General features: G+C 35.6%; 2 protein-coding genes across 3 annotated transcripts; one reads left to right on the top strand and one right to left on the bottom strand.

The window, feature by feature from the left end:
* The first annotated feature begins 651 nt into the window (after positions 1-651).
* LOC132286812 (ribonuclease TUDOR 1-like) lies at positions 652-12,700 on the top strand. The gene is made up of 18 exons (XM_059789203.1): positions 652-734; positions 852-959; positions 1,829-1,995; positions 2,782-2,856; positions 3,019-3,132; positions 3,220-3,324; positions 6,178-6,384; positions 6,512-6,727; positions 6,806-6,913; positions 8,436-8,606; positions 8,698-8,895; positions 8,979-9,344; positions 9,430-9,660; positions 9,745-9,933; positions 10,019-10,099; positions 10,191-10,385; positions 10,981-11,358; positions 12,184-12,700. The coding sequence occupies exons 3-18, from the start codon at positions 1,846-1,848 to the stop codon at positions 12,370-12,372; spliced, it is 2,973 nt and encodes a 990-aa protein (XP_059645186.1). The 5' UTR covers positions 652-734; positions 852-959; positions 1,829-1,845; the 3' UTR covers positions 12,373-12,700.
* An 887-nt stretch (positions 12,701-13,587) lies between these two features.
* On the bottom strand, positions 13,588-17,679 carry LOC132284970 (cell division cycle 20.1, cofactor of APC complex-like). Of its 2 annotated transcripts, none has more exons than XM_059787116.1 (6): positions 17,387-17,679; positions 15,993-16,256; positions 15,552-15,821; positions 14,603-15,184; positions 14,216-14,455; positions 13,588-13,820 (listed from the first exon to the last, which is right to left on the bottom strand). In XM_059787116.1, exons 1-5 carry the CDS (start codon positions 17,441-17,443, stop codon positions 14,315-14,317), a joined length of 1,314 nt encoding a protein of 437 aa, XP_059643099.1. In that variant the 5' UTR covers positions 17,444-17,679; the 3' UTR covers positions 13,588-13,820; positions 14,216-14,314. The 2 variants fall into 2 exon arrangements, with proteins under 2 accessions (XP_059643099.1, XP_059643098.1); XM_059787115.1 differs by having other exon boundaries at positions 15,993-16,262; positions 17,387-17,677.
* Between the last annotated feature and the right edge of the window lie 3,682 nt (positions 17,680-21,361).

Genomic DNA, 21,361 nt, shown 5'->3' on the forward strand with positions numbered 1-21,361 from the left:
TTAGGTTAACAAATGACAAACATTATATTAAAAATGTTTTGAGTAAATTAGATAATTTTTTGTAATTTTATTTTAGGATAATAGAAAAGTGGATCACTAATAGAGGTTAGTGGTGAGAAAATATAAAAAATTTAAAATTGACGCATTTTATACTTTAATTTCATCACTTTAAATAGTGAAATTTCACTACTTAGTTGATAAAAATTAATTATTACGGTAGTGAAATAATAAAAGTAAATATTAATAGGGATAAGTTTATAAGGTTGAAAGTGTTACGTACTTTTTTTTTTTTTTCTTTTTTCAAAAAAGTGTTACGTACTAAAACAATTTGATTCAAACACACACGGAGAGAGTCACACACACAATCCAATGGTAACTGTCCTCGCATTCACAGTGTTGACACGGCAAAGATTTCAACAAGAGACTGTTTGGCTAGCTCTTATTGGGTCTTTCAGCCTAGTCATCACATTATTGTCGTCATAAAGTCGGCTACTTAACCTGTTCTTATCGGTCCACTGGCACTCCGTTGAAAAGCAGTAAATTTTCGATAGATTTGAGAACTGGACATAGTCTCTAGTAATTCCCCTACAAGACGAAGGGTATTTCCGACCTTTCACTTCCTACACATTTCCTCATTTGCACATATTTTCGCATCCCTCTTTATATAGAGATTTCTGAGTATTTCACTCTCGGATCCGCCGTCCGACCCCTTCACGGAAAAGACTCCTCCCTCGGTACTCTTCTCTCCCACTCCTCCTATACACAATATATATATATCTATTTGTAGATACACATATATGTATATATATCAATCACAATTCTAATCCTTTATTGGTTTTGTTGTTGTTCAGTTTTGCTAATTTAAATCCAAATATTGATTCGATCGATTTGGTTTGGTTTTCTCTCTCCTCCGGCTCCGATCGTTGTCAAGGTAGAGGCTTTTTGCGCTGTTTATCAAGGTATTGCTTTCAGATCTCTCGCTTTATATCTATATATATGTTTTTATTTTTATTTTTTATGTATACATATGTGTGTGTGAATGCATGTATCTCTGTATGCTGAATTTAGCTATGTTCATCAAGGTATCATTAACAGATCTCTCGCTTTGTATGTATTTGTGTATGTATACATCAATGCATGTATCCGTGTATACTGAATTCAGCTCCTTTCTTCGTATTCTCTGTTTCGTTTGTGCTGTAATGTTAATGCTGGATGAGACTTTTTTGCAATTGCAGATCATCTGTTTTTACGCATCTATGTGTTTTTGCATCTATGTTTTGATTTTTATTGATAGTTTAAAGCGAAGCAGTTCGGTGTGTGTTTGTGCGTGTATGCTCTGATCAAGTTTAACGGTTTTTAAATAGAAGGATTTGTAAGATATATTCTTTTTCAAAGTGCTGATTTTTTTTTTTTTTTTTGTACTGTTCTATTTTATGGATCTGAAGATTCTATATGAGCAAGTCCTTTTTAAAGATCAATGATTTTGGTTTAATGCGTTTCGATGGTTTCGACGCGTGGTGGTTGTTTCCTTAGCAAAAAGGTTTCTACTTTATGTTATTAATTGCGATTGGTGTGCGTTCGATGAGTTTTATGAAGATAAAGTTCATCATTGAATGGTGTGTAGGGATGCTAATTGGAGAAGATGAGCAACAATGGTCTAAATAAGACCACTAAAAAGCCTTAAATGGGCAATAAAATGAACACGTGTCCGGACCTCCTTTTCCACTAATGTATTAATTTATGCGAATGTGTATATGAATTGCAGCCAGCTGGAACAATTTTTCGAGTCGAGGTGGAGGGTCTTTTATGTGAATTTTTTTTCTTGCAGGTTCTTTAGCTGTTGAGATGGCATCAGCAGCTGGAGCCACAGGATGGTTGAGAGGAAAAGTCAAAGCTGTTCCTTCAGGTGATGCTTTGTTAATAATGGCGAGCACCAAGGCTGAACTTCCCCCTGAGAAGACCATCACTCTGTCATCCCTTGTTGCTCCCAGACTGGTAAATTCTATATATGGAATTACTTATGCCGTGTTGTTCTAATCTCCAGTTTTAATATTTGTTTCATAAGGGATGTTTCTGAATTTGGGACTTGTTCATGAAAGTTTTATTTCTTAATTAGTTCCATATCTGCAGCAGCCTAGTTAAATTTTTAGCAAGTTACAGAAAAGCAGCTTGTTTAGGTGGTTTGTTATAATTGTTCCAATAAAAAGGGAAAAATTCTCACGTGAGTTGGTATCTGAATCAGTTGCATTAGCTAATAAACTGTTCCTTGAGCCATTTTGTGGAATTACCCGTTTTAGTGTATTCGTTACCCAAAGCCGTTACATTTTGCCGTTCTCTAGCATTTTGTTTATGTTTAGATTCCAATCTTACAATATTTTTTGGCTTCACAACGGCTCAATCTCAACTTCCTAGTTTATTTAGATTAAGAATCAGATGGTTTGAACGTTATTGGAATCAGGGTGATTGCATGATATGAACATCAATTTAAAGTTCAAGTGAGTTTGGTCATTCCAAAAAGAGTTCATGCGAATAAATGAATCGATCTGTTGTTTGAGAAAAGTTATCAATCTGCGTAACAGAGGAAAGTTCCTACACTGAATTGTGCTAATTGTTTATATGAATTGTGAGCAATTTTGTTTTTTGATCTGAGCTGCAAGAATTATTTTGAGTTTTGATTGACGAAATCAATTGCATTGCATGATTGCTAAGTTACTTGTGGCTGATACTGGAGTTGTCCTTTATGTCTTAATATTCTCTCCTCCTCCCCCTTTCCATTTGTAGGCTCGCAGAGGTGGTGTCGATGAGCCATTTGCATGGGAAAGCAGAGAGTACTTACGGAAACTTTGCATAGGAAAGGTGGTCATTCTTGAATAATTCAGCTGTCATTGCAATCTATCATTCCTCTCAATTATATATATATATATATAATATATTTTTTTTTTTCTTCAAAAAGAAAAGAAAAAAGTATGATATACAATTATTACATCTCACTCTCCTTTTTTTGTCCCGTCTTAATAGGAGGTAACTTTCAGAGTGGATTACACTGTTCCTAGCATAGGTCGAGAATTCGGCTCAGTTTTCCTTGGTGACGAGAATGTTGCAATAATGGTTGTTGCTGAAGGCTGGGCAAAGGTTACATCCCTTTGTTTCTAAGTTTAAATTTTTTAATATTGGCTTTGGTTTCTATATATGGGCATATACTGAATCTGATGGCTGCAGGTTAGGGAGCAGGGTCAACAGAAAGGAGAACTTAGTCCTTTCTTGGCAGAACTACTACGTAAAGAAGAGCTGGCCAAGCAAAAAGGTCTAGGACGTTGGAGCAGGGTAAAATTTTGCTCTTGCTCTTTATCCATTGTTTATTCATAATGGTAATTTGGCAGACAATCAGTATATATACTTATTTTTATGCCTAAGACACGGATGTTGATAACCTTTTCTGAAAGAAGAGGGTTACATTAACAGGAGCAAGAGTTCCTGCTGCTGGAGCAGTCCTCTCATATATTGAAAATTTAGGTGGCATTTGGCAGTCCTCTAATATATTGAGAATTCAGGGGGCATTTGTCTCTTTGTTCCCACAGGCCAAAAGCATTGTTGGGCCTTGTGAGATATTTTGATTGCTGTGATTGATGTTGTGGATGAGTGGCCTCCATAAGTTGGCTCTAGGTGTTGATTTATTTTTCCTTACTAAAACTACTAATATACACTTTACGTCATCTGTAGTAGACTAGTAGGCGCTTAGGAAACCATATATATATCGAGAGAAGTAATAGAGATTTTTTGTCTTGTTTGATAAGTAATAAAGTAAGAGAGTTAAATATAGACGTAACCGATTAAGAAGTTATTCCCTTTTACCAAACCAAAAACAACACATCTTGCAACTTGCACATTAGTTTTTTCTCAAGAGGTCCTGTGACTCCTGTCCATATATGTATATATATTTGTAAGGGTCCTATCACCAATAAATAAGAGTTCAGATGTTAATATTGTTTTTTTAATGAGTGCTTTTTGTAGAGGTAAGAAAAATTCTAAAGGTATAGTTTCTAGTATTATCAACAATTTGGTTGATTGGTGGCTTGGATTATCACTTACATGATAAATCAACTTCAGGTAAAAGGAAAACCACAAAACTTGGTATTTAATGAAGTTTCTAATTGCTTTAGTTGTACCTTTTTTTCTTTCTTTTTGTATGTGTGTGCGCGCGTGTAAGAAAGAGGGAGAGAGAGAAATAGAGAGAGCATATCATTAAGAGCTGTAATAACTGAAATTTACGAATTTTTAATTAAGAGGTGAACTAAAATATAATTTATTTAACTAATACTCTAGGCTAGTGGTATCTCCTGTACCTTCTTAAGTGGAAGGTTGAGGGATTCAGGTGCAATTAGGGACAAAAGTGGGTGTGAGAGTTGCTTTCCAAGGTAGAAAAATCATTTCTTAAAGTAAGAAATCAAATAAAGTCCCAATGGAAGCAGTCCCATTAATTCTTACTGGATAAGTAAAATTATATACTGTGAAGTGTTTCTCTCTCAAATTAAATTTCACTGTGTACAGTTTGTTTTTTATGCGGGAAAGAAATGCAAAATAAGGGAAGAAAGTAAAAAGGGAAAAAAACTAAAAACAAAATAGAGGAGAAGAATGAAATAACATAGAGTTCAGTGCAAGAATAGCCAGTCGTCGTTTCTTTTGGTTTTGCAGCAATCCAACAGTATCAGAATTAGTCCACAAATGACCAAAATAACTAAAACTGAACTGAAGAAACACTTGTGAAGGACAATTTGTTTTAGTTTCAGAATGAAAAAGAAAATGCTTGACAATATGATGTCTTCTTTTGTCTTGCAATATCGGCCATTTAACATAAACCAAAAATAGAATATACTGTATCAGTATGATATATCTAGAAGATAATCTTTTTTACTCTTGTGAAAATATTTTTGGAGATCAATGAAGCAAAATGGATTTTAACCTTAATTTCTGTTTCATTTTTCTTCAAGGATTGAAAAAAGTATTTAAGAATGGAACAAATTAAAAACCCTTTTAGTTGAAATTTAAAAGTATTTTAGGATTGAAAAAAGTATTTAAGAATGGACAAAGTGTTTTAGTATTTAAAAAAGTATCTTGCTGTTATGGTTTCTGTTGTTGTCTATTTATTTTAATTTAAGTTGTTATATTTTTGTACTGGCTAGATGGGGAAACAAGATGAAGTTTCATACTTTAAGAACTCTATTATGCTAGGTGTTTACCCTTAAATAAGAAGCCCCAAGTTACTAACAGAAATTGATAATGGAAGAATTGATGTTAGTAGCAAGAACCCTTTTAGTTGTTGGTGAGTAGGGTTCTGTAACTTGGTTTATATTATATTTCGTATGGAACTGGAAAGCAAGAGATTTGGAAAGAAGGAAAGGTTTGCTGGAGATAGAAAGACTTCTTTTTCTTTTAGAATATCTTAAAACTTTTTTACAAGTGGCATTGGTGCTTTACGAAGGAAAGTGAGAGGTTGCAGGGTATGAAAGATACATATTACTGCTTACGTTATGAGTAACTTTTTCTTAAATGAGATGAGGAAGCAGCTTTATAATTTCTTAAATTTTGTCTGTTCCATTTGGCGAATGACTATTTTAATTTATTTTATTTTCTTCTCTCTTTTTTCTTTTTATTTTTTTATTTTTACCTTGAATGAAGCTCTGTCGGTATGCTTCCCTCCAAACTACTAGCATACATCATAATTTTTGTCCTTTCTGTAATTATAAAATACTTCTGTCATTTGTCCGCTTTATGCATCATATATGAAGTTGAATGGCTCAATGGCATCACCTGTTTGGAAGAGATAAAATGACAAGATATATTTTTATAAAAAAATAAAGAAGTAACCTGCCCGATTCCGGTGTTATGCCTTGGCATATATTGGGTGCACACTTGTGAGCTAGTTTCTTGTGCAGGAAGCTTTGTTTGGGTTGGCAATGGGGAGTGAGTCGTCGTCTATATGTAGCTTAAAATACACTGAATAAACATTAACTATACTGTAATTTGGATTTCACTTTGACTTCTCATCTTGTACATATCATTTACCTTGTTGTTCCTATTATTGGCGTTACTAAAATCAGTTGGAATTGAAATGTACATTGAATAATAACATCCAACTCTCTCTCTCTCTCTCTCTCTCTCTTGAACCGGTGGTTGCAGACACCAGGTGCTTCTGAGGCATCCATCAGGAAGTTACCGCCCTCTGCTGTTGGGGATTCTAGCAACTTGGATGCAATGGGCCTCTTAGCTTCAAACAAGGGTACGCCCATGGAAGCTATTGTGGAGCAGGTTCGTGATGGAAGCACACTTCGTGTCTATTTGCTTCCACAATTTCAATTTGTCCAAGTTTTTGTGGCCGGAATCCAGGTACAGAATCGAAACTTAATCTGCCTTCTTTTACTAAAAGGTGTAAACAGGTTGTAATTTATGCATTACTAGTTTCTAGAACATGCTTGGCTACCAAATATTCATCATTCTTTCATGTTTGAACTAGGCACCTTCAATGGGAAGAAGGGGTGCGACGGATATTGTTGTTGAAACTGATTTGCCACCTGATGAACCAAATGGAGAAGCTTCCACTGAACCTAGGGCCCCCTTAACATCAGCACAGAGACTTGCAGCCTCGTCGCCAACCTCAATAGAAGTCTCCCCAGATCCATTTGGAAGGGAGGCCAAACATTTTACTGAGATTCGTGTATTGAATAGAGATGTGAGTGAACGTCTGCTACCTATTGCATTGTGATTTCATTGTATTTCCAGTGATCTTAGCTTATAATCTACCTTACAGGTCCGTATTGTCCTGGAGGGTGTTGACAAATTCAGCAATTTGATTGGTTCAGTATATTATCCTGATGGTGAATCAGCAAAAGACTTGGCTTTGGAGCTCATTGAAAATGTAAGCCATAAATTTGATAGTGGTGGTATCTTGAATATAGAACATTTCTTGAAGTGAACTAATTTTCAATTTAAATAATGTGATGAATTATTGCATTTTGTGTTGATCAATCTTTCTACTATGTGTTGCTATGCATTCAGCCTTTTTTGTTCTCTACTGCATAACCATTTAAAGATTCTTAGGGCTTTTGGCTTATGACCTTTACCATAAAGAATTAAAGCAGTTGATGCTAATGCTTGTTTTAGACAACTTGACTGAGGAAAAAAAAACTTGACTGAGGAAATATTCAAAGAACATCTATTATGTTCTCATGATCTGAACATATCTTTATATTCATTTTCTGTTGTCGTAGTTTCTTTGGTTTGTCTGCAGTGGCACAGAGGTTCTTTGAACATTATTAAACACTCAATTGAACTAGGCAAAGCGTCAATCCTAATTACCTGTTGTGGCTCCTTTTTTCTGTTTGTTTGTTTGTTTGTTTTGTTTTTTTTTGTTTTTGTTTTTTTTTTTTTCCCTTTTCTTTTTCTGATAGCTTCAACCATCCTTGTTCTTGGCCTCATCTAGTCTCTTTGGCACTTTTGAACTACCTTTCTTTTGTCCCCTTCACTTGAGAAATTTAATGTTGGCATATAATGTGAATTGGAAACTGTTATCCTTCTTTTTCAGCCAACTCCTGGCGAAAGTTCTTTACCTACAATATTACCCTATAGATGTCTGGAGGGATTGTGCAAAGATACTTAGAACTTTGAATTTGATACCTTATTTCTGTTTTTGAATGTTCTGTTGATACTTTGATTTAATTAGTTGCTAGAGACTGCAGGAAGTTCTGAAGATGATATGTGGTATGGTACTATGATTGGTCAACTCCTGCTGAGATCTGCTCTTTGTAGGTTGTGTTTTTCATAAATGAGTCCTTATTATTTAATGGTATAGTTTAAAAAGTTAGAATTGCTTGGTGTTTATACATTTTTCTTTTTAATTGTTTGACTTTGATTATTTGTTTCATCTGTGTTTAATTCAATCTTTTCCCTCAAAATTTCTGATATTTCCAGGGAAAATTTATAGGAAATGTTTGGATGTTTTTGAATGGCCCCATTTCATTTTACAGAGCCATTTCAAGTTTGAAAATTTGTTATTCACTTATCCTCAATGGAGCCATAGGATATATGGCAGCCATCTATTAAATGGCGGTAAATATTCTCAATGTTTTGCATGAATGTAAGCTGCCAATGATTACATACCATAACATCTGTCCAAACCTTGACCTCATTTAGATGTTTGCCAGTGTGATGGTCGAACATCCTTGGCTGCAGCATGCAGCTGCTTATGGGCCTATTTTTCCATGTTTGAATACTTTTGCGCCTTTAATTAATCCAAATAGAATTTTTATATTTAAGTCACTTTCCTTCACCTGAGAATACTAGCTACCTGAATGCAATTTTCTCTCCATGACTAGTTTGCTCAGAATTTCCATTCTCATAGCATATTTACAATTCCCTTTTTTTTCTTTCTTTTGATGCAGGGTTTAGCTAAATATGTTGAATGGAGTGCAAGCTTGATGGAAGACGATGCCAAGCGCCGGTTGAAGTCTGCGGAACTTGAAGCAAAGAAGACCAAGTTGAGGTTTTGGACAAACTATGTACCCCCAGCTACAAACTCAAAGGCAATTCATGACCAGAATTTCACAGGGAAGGTTAGTTTCAGGTCCATGCTTATTTTAGTTTTACAGCTCGTGTTTTGAATTTACTATTGTTCAATATTAACTAAATTTGGCTTTTCTCCAGGTGGTTGAGGTAGTAAGTGGGGATTGCGTTGTTGTAGCTGATGATTCTGTCCCATTTGGCAGTCCATTAGCAGAGCGACGAGTCAATCTCTCAAGTATCAGGTGTCCCAAAATGGGAAATCCTCGTAGAGATGAAAAACCTGCTCCTTATGCCCGTGAAGCAAAGGAACTTTTACGAACGCGACTAATTGGTCGTCAAGTATGGATACTCTTTTTATGTGCATCATATTTGACATACAAGTACTTTTGATGTGAATGTGCATTTGTTTTTTCCTTTTTCAGGTGAATGTTTCAATGGAATATTCCAGGAAGGTCACCATGGCAGATGGATCCGTGGCTCCAGGTGGCCCTGCAGATTCAAGGGTCATGGATTTTGGATCAGTTTTCTTGCTTTCTTCAGGCAAGGGCGAGGGTGATGATGCCCCATCACCTGCTCTTGCTACTGCAGGCAGCCAGCCGGCTGGGGTAAATATTGCTGAGCTGTTGATTGCCCGTGGCTACGGCACTGTCATTAGGCACCGAGATTTTGAGGAAAGATCAAACTACTATGATGCTCTTCTTTCTGCAGAGTCACGTGCTATTGCTGGGAAGAAGGGGATTCATTCTTCCAAGGAGTCTCCAGTAATGCACGTAACAGACCTGACCACGGTTAGAAACCTAACTTTAGAGGATCATTTCCTTGCTACAATGACCAGTTGGAAAATTCATTAATTTTGTTGAAATGTCACTTCAGGCTTCAGCCAAGAAAGCCAAAGATTTCTTGCCATTTCTACAAAGGAATAGGAGGATGCCTGCCGTTGTGGAATATGTCCTTAGTGGCCATCGGTTTAAACTGTTAATTCCTAAGGAAACATGCAGCATTGCTTTCTCGTTATCTGGTGTTAGATGCCCTAGTCGCGATGAGCCATTTTCTGATGAAGCAATTGCACTAATGAGACGAAAGATAATGCAGAGGGATGTTGAGGTACAGCTTTTCTTTCAATTTGGTATTCATCAAGTTTCTGTTTTATGATTTGTTGTTAAATTTGATTTATTCTTTTGTTCTCAGATTGAAGTGGAAACTGTTGATAGAAATGGAACATTTTTGGGATCTTTATGGGAGTCAAAAACCAATATGGGGGTGACACTGTTGGAAGCTGGCTTGGCGAGGCTTCAAACTGCCTTTGGCACTGACAGGATCCCGGAAGCTCACCTTCTTGTGCAGGCTGAACGGTCTGCCAAAGGGAAGAAGCTAAAAGTGAGAGGCAGAATGTATATCATATTTTACAAATTTACAATTGCTCTTCATCTTTTTAGTGATGCTGGTGAATTTTTTGTTGCAGATATGGGAGAACTTTGTTGAAGGAGAGGAAGTTCCTAATGGTGCAGCAGCTTCTGAAAGAAAACAAAAAGAAGAGCTGAAGGTACCGTTGTGTTATGCTAATTGTGTTATGCCATACCCTGCTCAATGTGCTATAATAATCAATGATTTATCTTAATGATATATACTTTCAGGTAACGGTTACTGAAGTCCTAGGTGGTGGCAAGTTTTATGTCCAGATAGTTGCAGATCAGAAAGTGGCCTCTATTCAGCAGCATCTTGCATCTTTAAAGTTACAAGAAGCTCCTGTCATTGGTGCCTTCAGTCCTAAGAAGGGTGACATTGTCCTTGCTCAGTTCAGTGCTGATAATTCTTGGAACCGAGCAATGGTAAGAGTGAAAATCCAATACCTCTGTTTATTTTTCAGTTGGAAATTCATAGTTTCTCTACCCAGTCAGATTGTTTCTTCCCAAGTGGGAGCTGTCAATTCAGTGCATCGGAAGTGTGATGAGAAGTGTATAATTGGCTAAGGAAGCACAACTATATGGTAGTTTATTATTAAGAATATTGAGAGATGCTGTGCATGCATGTCTGTGTGAGTATATACACTGACAGAAGTATATATGAGATGTATACATATCCGTGAATAATTTTTTTGGAATGCTCATGTCGCTGAGTCCACTGTTGGTTGATATATGAACTCAAGCTTATCATGCATGCAAAATGTGTGCTTACTTTGACCTCAGTGTCTTTCTAGTATTTTAATATATTTGAGGTCTAACTATGCCTTTTCTTTTAATGGAGGATTCTGGAGGATTTGAATTAAATTTATGCATACACCATATACCAAACGATGTTCTATTTATTGATTTTTTATTTTTTTTTCCTTCTCTGTCTCTCCCTCTTTTTGGGTATGCTTTGTCATTCAAATATGTCATTTTTATGCTGTACCTTACTTATTCCTTTCTCATTGAACATGTCAAGATTGTTAATGGACCAAGAGGTGCTGTTGAATCTCCAAAGGACAAATTTGAAGTGTTCTATATAGACTATGGGAACCAAGAAATTGTTCCTTATAGCCAGATAAGACCAATTGATCCATCGGTATCCTCTACACCTGGCCTTGCTCATCTTTGCAGCCTTGCATACATAAAGGTTCCAAACTTGGAGGAGGATTATGGGCAAGAAGCTGCAGTGCGTCTGAGTGAGCTCACTTTAAATGGTCCTGCAGAATTCAAGGCTGTGATTGAGGAAAGGGATACTTCAGGAGGAAAAGCGAAAGGACAGGGAACTGGGACTGTCCTTGTGGTAACTTTGATTGATCCTGAATCTGATTCCAGTGTCAATGCCGCAATGCTGAAGGTTCGAATAATATCCTGCTATTAGCTTTTATTTGTTTGTTTTTCCTTTCTATTTTATTTTGCACCATTGCTTACCATGTCCGCTTTTGGGATTAGATAGTGAGAAAAGATAAAATTGCATATGGTGTGGTTTCTTTGAAGTTATGGTTTCATGCAGAGCCCGATACCAAGGGTGAATTTTTATTTTTGTATTTCCTATTGAGGGTGCTGCAGGATGCTTCCTCTTTTTAATAAACCGAACCAAGTTCAGTTAGGCCATGGCTCATTTCTTATATTCCAATCCAATTTAATATCAGAAAAATAAATGGAGTCGGTACTTGATCATTTCGTTGTGATAAAGACATGAAAATCAGAAAAGTGCATCTAGTTGGTGCAGGTATTCTTTCTAAAAGGTCTCCTTCGGCTCTTTCCACTTTCCATAGTTACCAAAATGTGGCATTTCTCACTGATCGAATTATGTAACATGTTCTCTTTTCGATTTTTCCCTTATTTTTTGGTTTAGCCAGTCAACTTTTGAAACTTCACTTTTGGCACTGAACACACTTTTTATGGTTGACCGTGCATAACACACTCTCAATTGTAATTCTCGAGTTTGTTGAATCCAATGATTGAATCGACTAATCCAGATTCTGGATGCAAATGTGACTTCCCTTGCCGTTGACAAAATCTGAAAATAGATACACGCTTTCTTTTTCTTTTTACTTCTGTTGTCTGCATTCATCTAGCTTAGTCAAAATCAGATTACTTGGCACTGTAGCAACCTTTTTGTACTAGTGCTTTTTGTGAGCTTAAATGTTACCTAATTAAAAAGTTGTTAACCCTGTAGGATGGAGTTGCTAGGTTGGAGAAAAGGAAGAAATGGGAGCCAAAGGATAGGCAACAAGCCATGGATGAGCTGGAGAAGTACCAGTCGGAAGCACGAGACAAGAGACTTGCGATGTGGGAATACGGAGATATCCAGTCTGATGACGAGGAGACAGGTCCACCTGTTAGAAAAACTGGCGGGAAAAAGTGAACACAAACTCCGGTGACATGAGTTGGGTTTAGATGAACCAACTCTTGCTTTAGGAAGAGTTAAAAGTTTATAGGCGCATCAATTGCGGCTTGAGAAATATAACAAAAACATTTTGCAGGTTGAGTTTTTTTTGTTATTTTTTTTTTCAATTTATGTTTTGTTCTGTACTTAAAAAAAAAAAAAAAAAAAAAAGTTAGTTAATTTTCTTTATTTGTTTATTTATACAAACTCTTAATAAGGCGAGTTCCTCCATGTCTGTAAGCCTTTGGGAATAGCAGTGACAATTTTCTTTTTTCTTGGTTAAAAAAAGCTATGAGGTTTTCATGTACTGCTTTGTGTTAAATGTGCTTCCTTTTTGTCGTCCTTGCTGGTGGAGGTTTTTAGTAAACTGGGTCCTTTGTGTTGTACTACTTAATTAGGGTTCGGTTTATGAAGGTTATATTTTTTTATCAAGTTAAAAGGTGTTCTATTATGGGGTAATTTTCCTTTTGAGTGAATCCAAGTAGGAAAGTTACTCTGATTCTGGTGGTGTTAGGGTTACAAATAGCGTTTTACTATAAATCATATTAAAATAATAGAGATGATCAATACCCAGTATGTAATACTAAAACATAGATTCATATTACTCCTCTAAGAGTCCCATCTTTCTGCTAGACCAATATATTCCCGAATGGCAAGACGAACTACATTCATTAAGAAAAAAAATAAAAATAAAAATCTAGGAAAAAATCTAGTGCGATTTATTTTTGTGAATTAAATTGTGTTCAATTGAACTAGCCACATTTAAGACTTGTAGATCAACATATTACGTTTACTTTTTATTCGAATCCAACTGAAACAGGGTTTATTTTTTAACTCGACTAAATTCATCTTTGTGATCAAGTCACCCTCATTTATCGACTCCACTGCACATTCTCCAAAACTGCCTCTGCATCGAGTGTACAATTTGTTTTAGGGATACAATAATGTGACATATAAGTGTACAATGTGTTTGACTTTGCTTCATATTAATGAAAAATTGCACCTTAATGAAACCCTTTAGTTGCTTTTCTTAACATTGAACACATTCATCCAATCAAACCAGCAAAAAATGTCTGAAATTGCATTGGTAATCTATCTGATGGCATTGGTTATCTCAAAGGAGGAGGTATGCTCAAGTATATAAATGTAAATAAACCAACAGTGCAGAGTAGAGATGGAGCAAAGATCAATCAGTGGCTAAGAAATATTGTAACTTTATTTATTTTCGAATTTTGAGCTTAAATTCGATAATGTATGAAATATATTACAAGTGTCAAATGTACATGTTTCTGTGTGTGTTCACTAAAAAATTCACGTAGTCAACGACATGGGGCGTGGATGCCAACAATAAGCACCACCAGGCTCACCAAACACTTCTTAGCAGCTTAAAAATGGCGGAAGGTTGATGTGCATATACACAATATGATCTGCAAAAATACAAGCATATCGAAGGGTAAGGAGACGGCAAACCAAAACAAAAGAGAAGAGGATGTCACAAAATCGGACGCAATTGTAAACCACTGAAGAATTGTTAATAAAGTAAATGTTACTTTTTAACTTTCAAGTCAAATTCTTATACTTACAAGCATTTTCACAGAACAAATCTCCTACAATAAGACATGCTTCTCAACCATGTTGACAATTGAAACGAATAAATTCTAATCATGCTGCATGCCTCGGCATGTATATCAAGGCTACTTTTCTTTCAGGGAAATCGTATGGAGAAGGTCATTGGTGTGGCTGTAATGTCTCTTAGAAGGTTGGTTTTAGAAAAAACCCTTAGTTCAACCTTAAAATTTAAATGCGAAGACATTCGTCATACCTCAAGATAAATCAAAAGCTAATTTCTTTGTCATGGCCCAATGAAGCAACAGTGAGGAATATGTTTTTTAATCACCACCCATTTCATCTATAAAACTCTTCATCTGATGCGAGCAAAGTCAGCAAAAGGCTCTGACTTTGTTTTCAATGCAGACTTGGCCAACTCAGGAGTCCCAAACACATTCCATATTCTTAATGTCTCATCTGATGCAGCAGATGCAACCACATGCCCATCTGGACTCTGTAATATATCCAAGAAGAGGGGTGAGGGGAAAAATAGAAATCCAATTATTCAATAAAACAATAACAGAACTATATAATCTCTTTCCAATTCAAAGAATGCAAATTAAACAAATTTATTTATAAATAACCCATGAATGACAGATACCTGAGCCATGTGGAGAACCCTTGACATATGACCATAAAGCTCTGTAATCTTCACCATAGAAGGGTACTTCCAAAGGGTGAGTTGGTTGTCACTGAGGCCATGAGAACTCAAAAGCTCACGCTCATGTTTGTTCCAGAGCAAGCAACAGACCTGTGACCCTGTATTCACGGAGTTCAACCGTACTCCAGTGTTGGTTTTCCAAAACTTTATGCACTCATCTCCAGTACCACCACCAGAGGCAAGCAGATTACTCTGGAAAGGACACCAAGAGAGAGCTTTGACAGCAGCTGTGTGGTCTTCCAGGCGGTGAAGCCATTGATTGGAAGAATTTCTAGAGGCCATTGAGTTGTCCCATATGTGGACCAAGTTGTCTTTTCCTCCACTTGCTAGTTGCTGGCCTGATGCAGACCATGTCAGTCCACAAACCTCTTGACTGTGTCCTCTATATGTACCAACAATGGGTGATCTTATTCTTAAATCGTTGTTTATGATCAAACTATCCTGTCCCCCTGTTGTCAGGATGTTATTGTTCCAATCAAGTGAACCAACCCAAAACGTGTGTCCATCTCGCAAAGTCCTCATCTGTTCAGAAAAACCAAACAAATTAGTTGTAGAAAAGTGCCATCTTAAAATACATGTATTTCACTGCTCTCTAAAATAAATTACAGAACTTGTAGGATATTGGTTTCTAGAATGATTAAACATCCTATATTTATTTGATGCTTTAGATCAATATAATAATATAATGCCTTGTTAAACCTTGCAGTTTACTTACTACCACTTAACTTCATATTACATCAGTAGGATAATACAATAACATGATGATAATCACAATGCATCTTCTTATTATCTATAATAACCTATCTAAAGAAAGAAAAGTATCATATATTGACCCAAAAAAAACACAAAAAAAAATACTACATAGCAAAATTGATATAAAAACACCTACCTTCTTAGTAGCCGAAGCATCCCACACCTGAACATAGGAATTAGTCAAGCCAACAGCAAGTTGTCTTCCATCCGGTGCCCACCTGACACTCGTCACAGGCCCAATCTCCTCAGCAATGGAAACAAGTTCAGAAGTAGAGCCATCAGCGGCATGCCACAAATATACTGAATTCCCAAGAGCGATAGCAACAATGTTGCTGCTACCCCAATCCAGTAAATTCAGGTAGAAGTCATCTACGAGCTCAGGAGCATCAAGAATCCTTTCTGAAGACTGTTATAATTATCAAACAAGACACATCATAAGAAAATAACCAATCCAGAAGAAGTAATAAAAAAAAATGCAAAAAACAAAAGGGGAAACAAAAGACTATAGATGTTCAGTCACAGGGAAAAAGCTCATTGATGGGGGGAAAAAGAAAAGAAAGAGAGAATGAAAACTCACTTGGGGAATATGTCTCCTAGACTTGGTTGGTTTATATTGGTGAACAGATGAGTACAGATCTTGAAAACCATCTACTGAAGGCGGCGGCTTGTTCTTAAAAGCAAGTATCCTTGTTCTGTTCATGTTGAAGATCTCTGCAAGTAGCTTCCTGTAAGCTTGTTTGGATGGAGAGCACTGTTCAGTGTTTGCAACCTTCCCACCATTCAACATGTAATGTGCAAAGTCAAAATCCATTGCAGACCGGTTGGGGATGAACCTATCAAACTGCCACTTCATATATAAACAAAATTCAGTACGAAGCTGAAGGAGAATCTAATAAACGAGCCACGATTCACATAAACAATTTGGAATTACTAAATCAGATATAGAAATCAAAATTCAGAGGCAAAGAAAAGCTTGTCTACTCAACAAGAAAAGGTAGATGAATGGATTTTTCATTTGAAATCTAATAATTTCATCATGTGGAACCTCAACCCAACTAAACCATATAAACTTATTTGATTTTGTGATCCATAATCTGAAAACCTCAACCCATAAGACATAATATATTTTTCCATCTCTTTTCCTTGCTTTCTATAGCAACCAAACAAAAAGGACAAGCAAAAACAAAAAAAGAAACAAATGCGTACCATCAAATATCCATAATCTGATAACTTTCTCAACATAAATAGAAAGAACTACTAAGATCCAACAATTTTACTTATAATTCAAATTAAAAAACCAAAAAATAGACATTAAATGTGTTTCTCTAGATTACTAAACAGGAAACTCGACCTATACAAATCTATAGGGACATGGATTAATGTGTAATGTATAACTTGAGGAATCAAAAGAAATTTGGGGACAGAAACCCTAAATTACAGATCAAAGAAATACCAACAAATTATATGAAAGAACCCGTAAATTTTCCAGAAAAACAGAAACCTAGAATTAAAGAAAAAAAAAAAAGAAAAAGAAACAAACGGGTACTATCAAATATCCATAATCTGAAAACTTTCTCACCATAAATAGAAAGAACTACTAAGATCCAACAATTTTACTTATAATTCAACTTAAAAACACCAAAAAATAGACATTAAATGTGTTTCTCTAGATTACTAAACAGGAAACTCGACCTATACAAATCGATAGGGACATGGATTAATGTGTAATGTATCATTTGAGGAATCAAAAGAAATTTGGGGACAGAAACCATAAATTGCAGATCAAAGAAATACCAACAAATTATATGAAAGAACCCGTAAATTTTCCATAAAAACAGAAACCTAGAATTGAAGAAAATAAATATGAAAATAAAAAAGAGTACAAACAGATAACGCCCTGTATCACAATTCAGGAATGAACGTTGCAAGGAAGAATAAGAAATACAAGAACAAAAAATTCAATGATTTTACCTCTTCACGAAAACGTTTCCTGGAACCTCTTTGATCGGACTCACGAAATCTCCACATGTTGATGAATCAGTTCACCGGCGGCAAGGAATGTGTAAGAAATGTTTAGGGTGTTAAAAGACTAAATTACCCTATGTTATACCACTTTATTTAAAAAAGTAAAAATTAATATTTTATAAATTACAAAATTATCCTCAGGTATTAAATTACATTAGGTATTAATATTATAATTTAGTTCAACTCAATTTATAAATATTAGGTATTAAATTATAATTTAGTTCATTTAATTTAAATAAAAAAATCTTTTGTAGAATTCACAATTTTGTAAATAAAAAACTAAATAAGTCATTAAAATATTATTATTTATTTTATATTTTTAAAAAATTAAATTATTTTTATCTTATAATTTGTCATAATTACAAGACCTCCTATTTGATTTGAGAATTTACTCATACTTCCCTTAAGAATGAAAATATTCTTAAAGGACCTCTTTTTTGTTAAAGTCAACTTTAGTCAATGACGAAAATTACTGACATTATGTATAAATTTTACAAAATCTCCACAATACCCTTTTCCCTATATAATTATATATTATAAGTAAAAGAAATATATATATATATATATATATATATATATATATATACACACACACACATACATATACACACACTTCATATTTTATACACACACTAAACCCATTTCATGAACCTGGCCATGAAAAATAGCCTAGCCAATCATTGATCTCAATGATCTGCAAGAGAATATTGGGTCCCGAAATTGGTTTAATCTGTGTGATTTGGTTTTTATTTTGGAAATCAAAATTGAGAGTAAAAATATTGATAAATATTCAAGGTTTAATCAAGGAAGATTTTGTACCATTTTCAAACTGTTTAAAATATCTTGATGTTTAATCAAGAAAATTAAAATTCTGTCTCTCTTTAATTTCCAGAATTCCATCATGCCGTTTGTTTACCCAAAAAATTTAGCTTTACTTATAGGTAGTACCAAGAATTTCAATTTTCTTCTTTTTTCCAACAGTTTCTCAGAAACCAAATACATGTAAGTATTAAAATATATATATATATCTAGAGAGAGAGAGAGAGAGAGAGAGTACCGTTTCTAAAGCGACAGCTGAGGTTGCACGAATTCTGGACGAAAACCCACGAGAGGAGAATTGGAGAGAGGGTTTAAGCTGAGAATTGTGAGAAAGAGAAGGGTATTTGGGGAAAAGGTCGTGGCAAAGTTGGCGAAGCGAAGACGAAGAAGCAATCACCATATTTGAATAATTTTACTCTATGATGATGAAGAATTGCGGTTTCTATTTGTCAACCCCTCTTATTTCTGTGTACTTCCTGCAGTTATACATATACAAACACACATATATATGCATTTTTGACAAGGAGATGAAAAGGAAAGAAAATATTTATCAAGATATATTGCTCTCAATTTTGATTTCAAGATAGTAGAGGTAAATTTAATGTATATCAAGGAAGAAGTGCAGAGATGTTGGTGCCGGTGGCCGCGGTGGCGCCCATGGTGGTTGGTGGTGGTGGCCTCAAATAGTTTAAGATTTAATTTTTTTTTTTTTTTTTTTTTTGTGTTTTTTTGTTTCTCTCTCTCTCTCTCTCTCTCTCTCTATATATATATATATATAAATATAAATATATAAATATATATAAGGTACTTCAATAATGTACAATAAAAATTTAAGGGCATTTCGGTAAATTAGTCAGGCCTGTTAGTGTAATTGACGGTCCGTCACACATAAGGGAAGTCCGTGTAGAATAGTTTCATTATTAGGGGAGGTTTAAGTAAATTCTTAAACCATAGGGGAGGTCCGTGTAATTATGGCAAGAGTTTGTGTAAATTATCCTAAAAAAATTGAGGCTGGCAGATTACTTGGCAGCACTTTATGCCATTCACATGGGCCACTAGTTCCCAGTGCTTGCTGTTATTTGGGGGTTCATATTCAAGCTATATGAGGACTACATCTCCAAGGCTAACCCCAAGTGGCCCAAGTATCTCCCATTCTCCCATCTTATCACACAGATTCTTAAAGATCATCGCTATCCTATCGAACTAGATAAGGAGATGGAAGACGGGTCTTGCCACTACAAGTGAAAGGACTGGAACAAGAGCTTCAATGCTCTGAAGAAGACAGCCCTTGCTGAGGCCGGTCCAGCACATCCAGCTCCTATCCCAGCTCATGCCCCTCCCCAGCCCGCCACAGCAGCACCTTCACTTCCAACTCCATTTCCCGATGCCCAGCATAAGCAGTAGTTTGATGTGGACTCGCCGATGCTTGCACAAGATGACTCGACCCTGGGGCTCTATTCGTTATGTCACAGGATCACTACCAATCCCTCTGGGATGACACGCGGGACATGAGGGAGGACTAGGCCACATTTGCAGGCAGATATGACCAGTCTCCGAGTAGAGGTGCGTGACGATTTTGCAGCTTTGGGTGCAGAGCTGCGGTCGATGATATCAGACTTGATGCGTTAGATCTGGAGTTCTAACTCCTCTCAACCATCTTCTTCTGCGCCATACCCATGATCTTTCCATTTTTCTATCTCTCTTTATAAATATCTGTGGATGATACATTATTCATTTTTGCGGCTAGTTTGTTGGCCTTATATTTTGTGATGTACCTTGACTGTTATTTTTTATTCTTGGTTATTTTGTGCTTTTTTATAAATAGATGTTGTTGATCCAAGTATCAAGTACATTGCTGTTGTGGCCCATTTGAGAGATCTCTTTCTCTCTTACTCAAGACCTTCTCTATCTTTATCTTTTTCGCATATGCCATTTGCATGCACATTGCACACATACCCTATAATATTTGTAATTTTGATGAGGCTTATACCAATTTGATCTTTTCAGGACCATAGTTGATTCCAAGTTTGGGGGTACTTCTACCCATTTTGGATCCTTGCGTTCCTGTTTCTTCTCCATCATTGCTACACTGGTGTACTCTTTCCATTTTTTTCCATTATTCTCATTGTATATTGAAGACAATGTGGGTTTAAGTTTAGGGGTAAGGTGACTTCTAGCATTCATTTCAAACTATACATATCATGTGTGCATGTGAGATTTGAGATCCATTTTTATTCCATAAATGGCTATGGTTTTAATCTTTTGAAGCATAGTTGCCTTGGAATGACAAGTTTTGAGAGTCTAATACTTCTTGTTTGCTTTTGGATGCCACTTAGGGGTAAATTTTAATTTTTTGATATCATGTTTGCTTTAGTGGTCTATATCATCTTGCTTGTTGAAAATACTTTGATAATTGATTCTAAAGTACTACATTTGCACAGGCACACTAGCATTCGATTTGTGGGGTACATACTTAGACTATCATTGTTTTGGTTATATCTCATTTGAACTAGTAGGCTTTGAAAAGTTCTCATTCTTAACAAAATGACCTTGCATGCTAAATAACAAACCCTTGTTCACTGAGTAATCGGGATTCTTGTCTCATTAAGCATTGGATTCTCGCATCAAAATGTGAAGGGCTAAATTGAAATAAGAACTTTTTCACCAAGTAACCGGGATTCTTGCCTCATTAAGCATTGAATTCACGCGCCAAAAAGTGAAAAGTTGGGAAATGAAAAGAGAGAGTTGTTTTAATTTGTAACTTAGTTGATTTGAGCTATTAAAGTCCTTAGGGGTGTTTTCACACCTAATGCCCTAAAGCCGTCCGATTTGGAGCCATTGACCCAACGCTCGTTACACAAATCTTTAAAAAGCTTTAGAGATCTTTATATTGGACCATACTCTTATCTTCGATCCTATTAAAAACTTGCATTAAATTAAAAAATTAATTAATTAATTTTTTTTTTTTTGAATAAAAGGTTCATTCATCGTCTTGATGATTATTATTTGAGATGTGTGCTAGTTTAAGGCCGGTTTGTGATCTTTACATTGATTTTGCTAAGATAGCAACATAGTTTGATGCTGGTTCACTAAAAAAGGATG

Source organism: Cornus florida, unplaced genomic scaffold, assembly GCF_030987335.1.
Source record: "Cornus florida cultivar Cherokee Brave unplaced genomic scaffold, ASM3098733v1 CherokeeBrave_3.0.0_Hap2_Chr11, whole genome shotgun sequence".
Lineage (NCBI taxonomy): Eukaryota > Viridiplantae > Streptophyta > Magnoliopsida > Cornales > Cornaceae > Cornus > Cornus florida.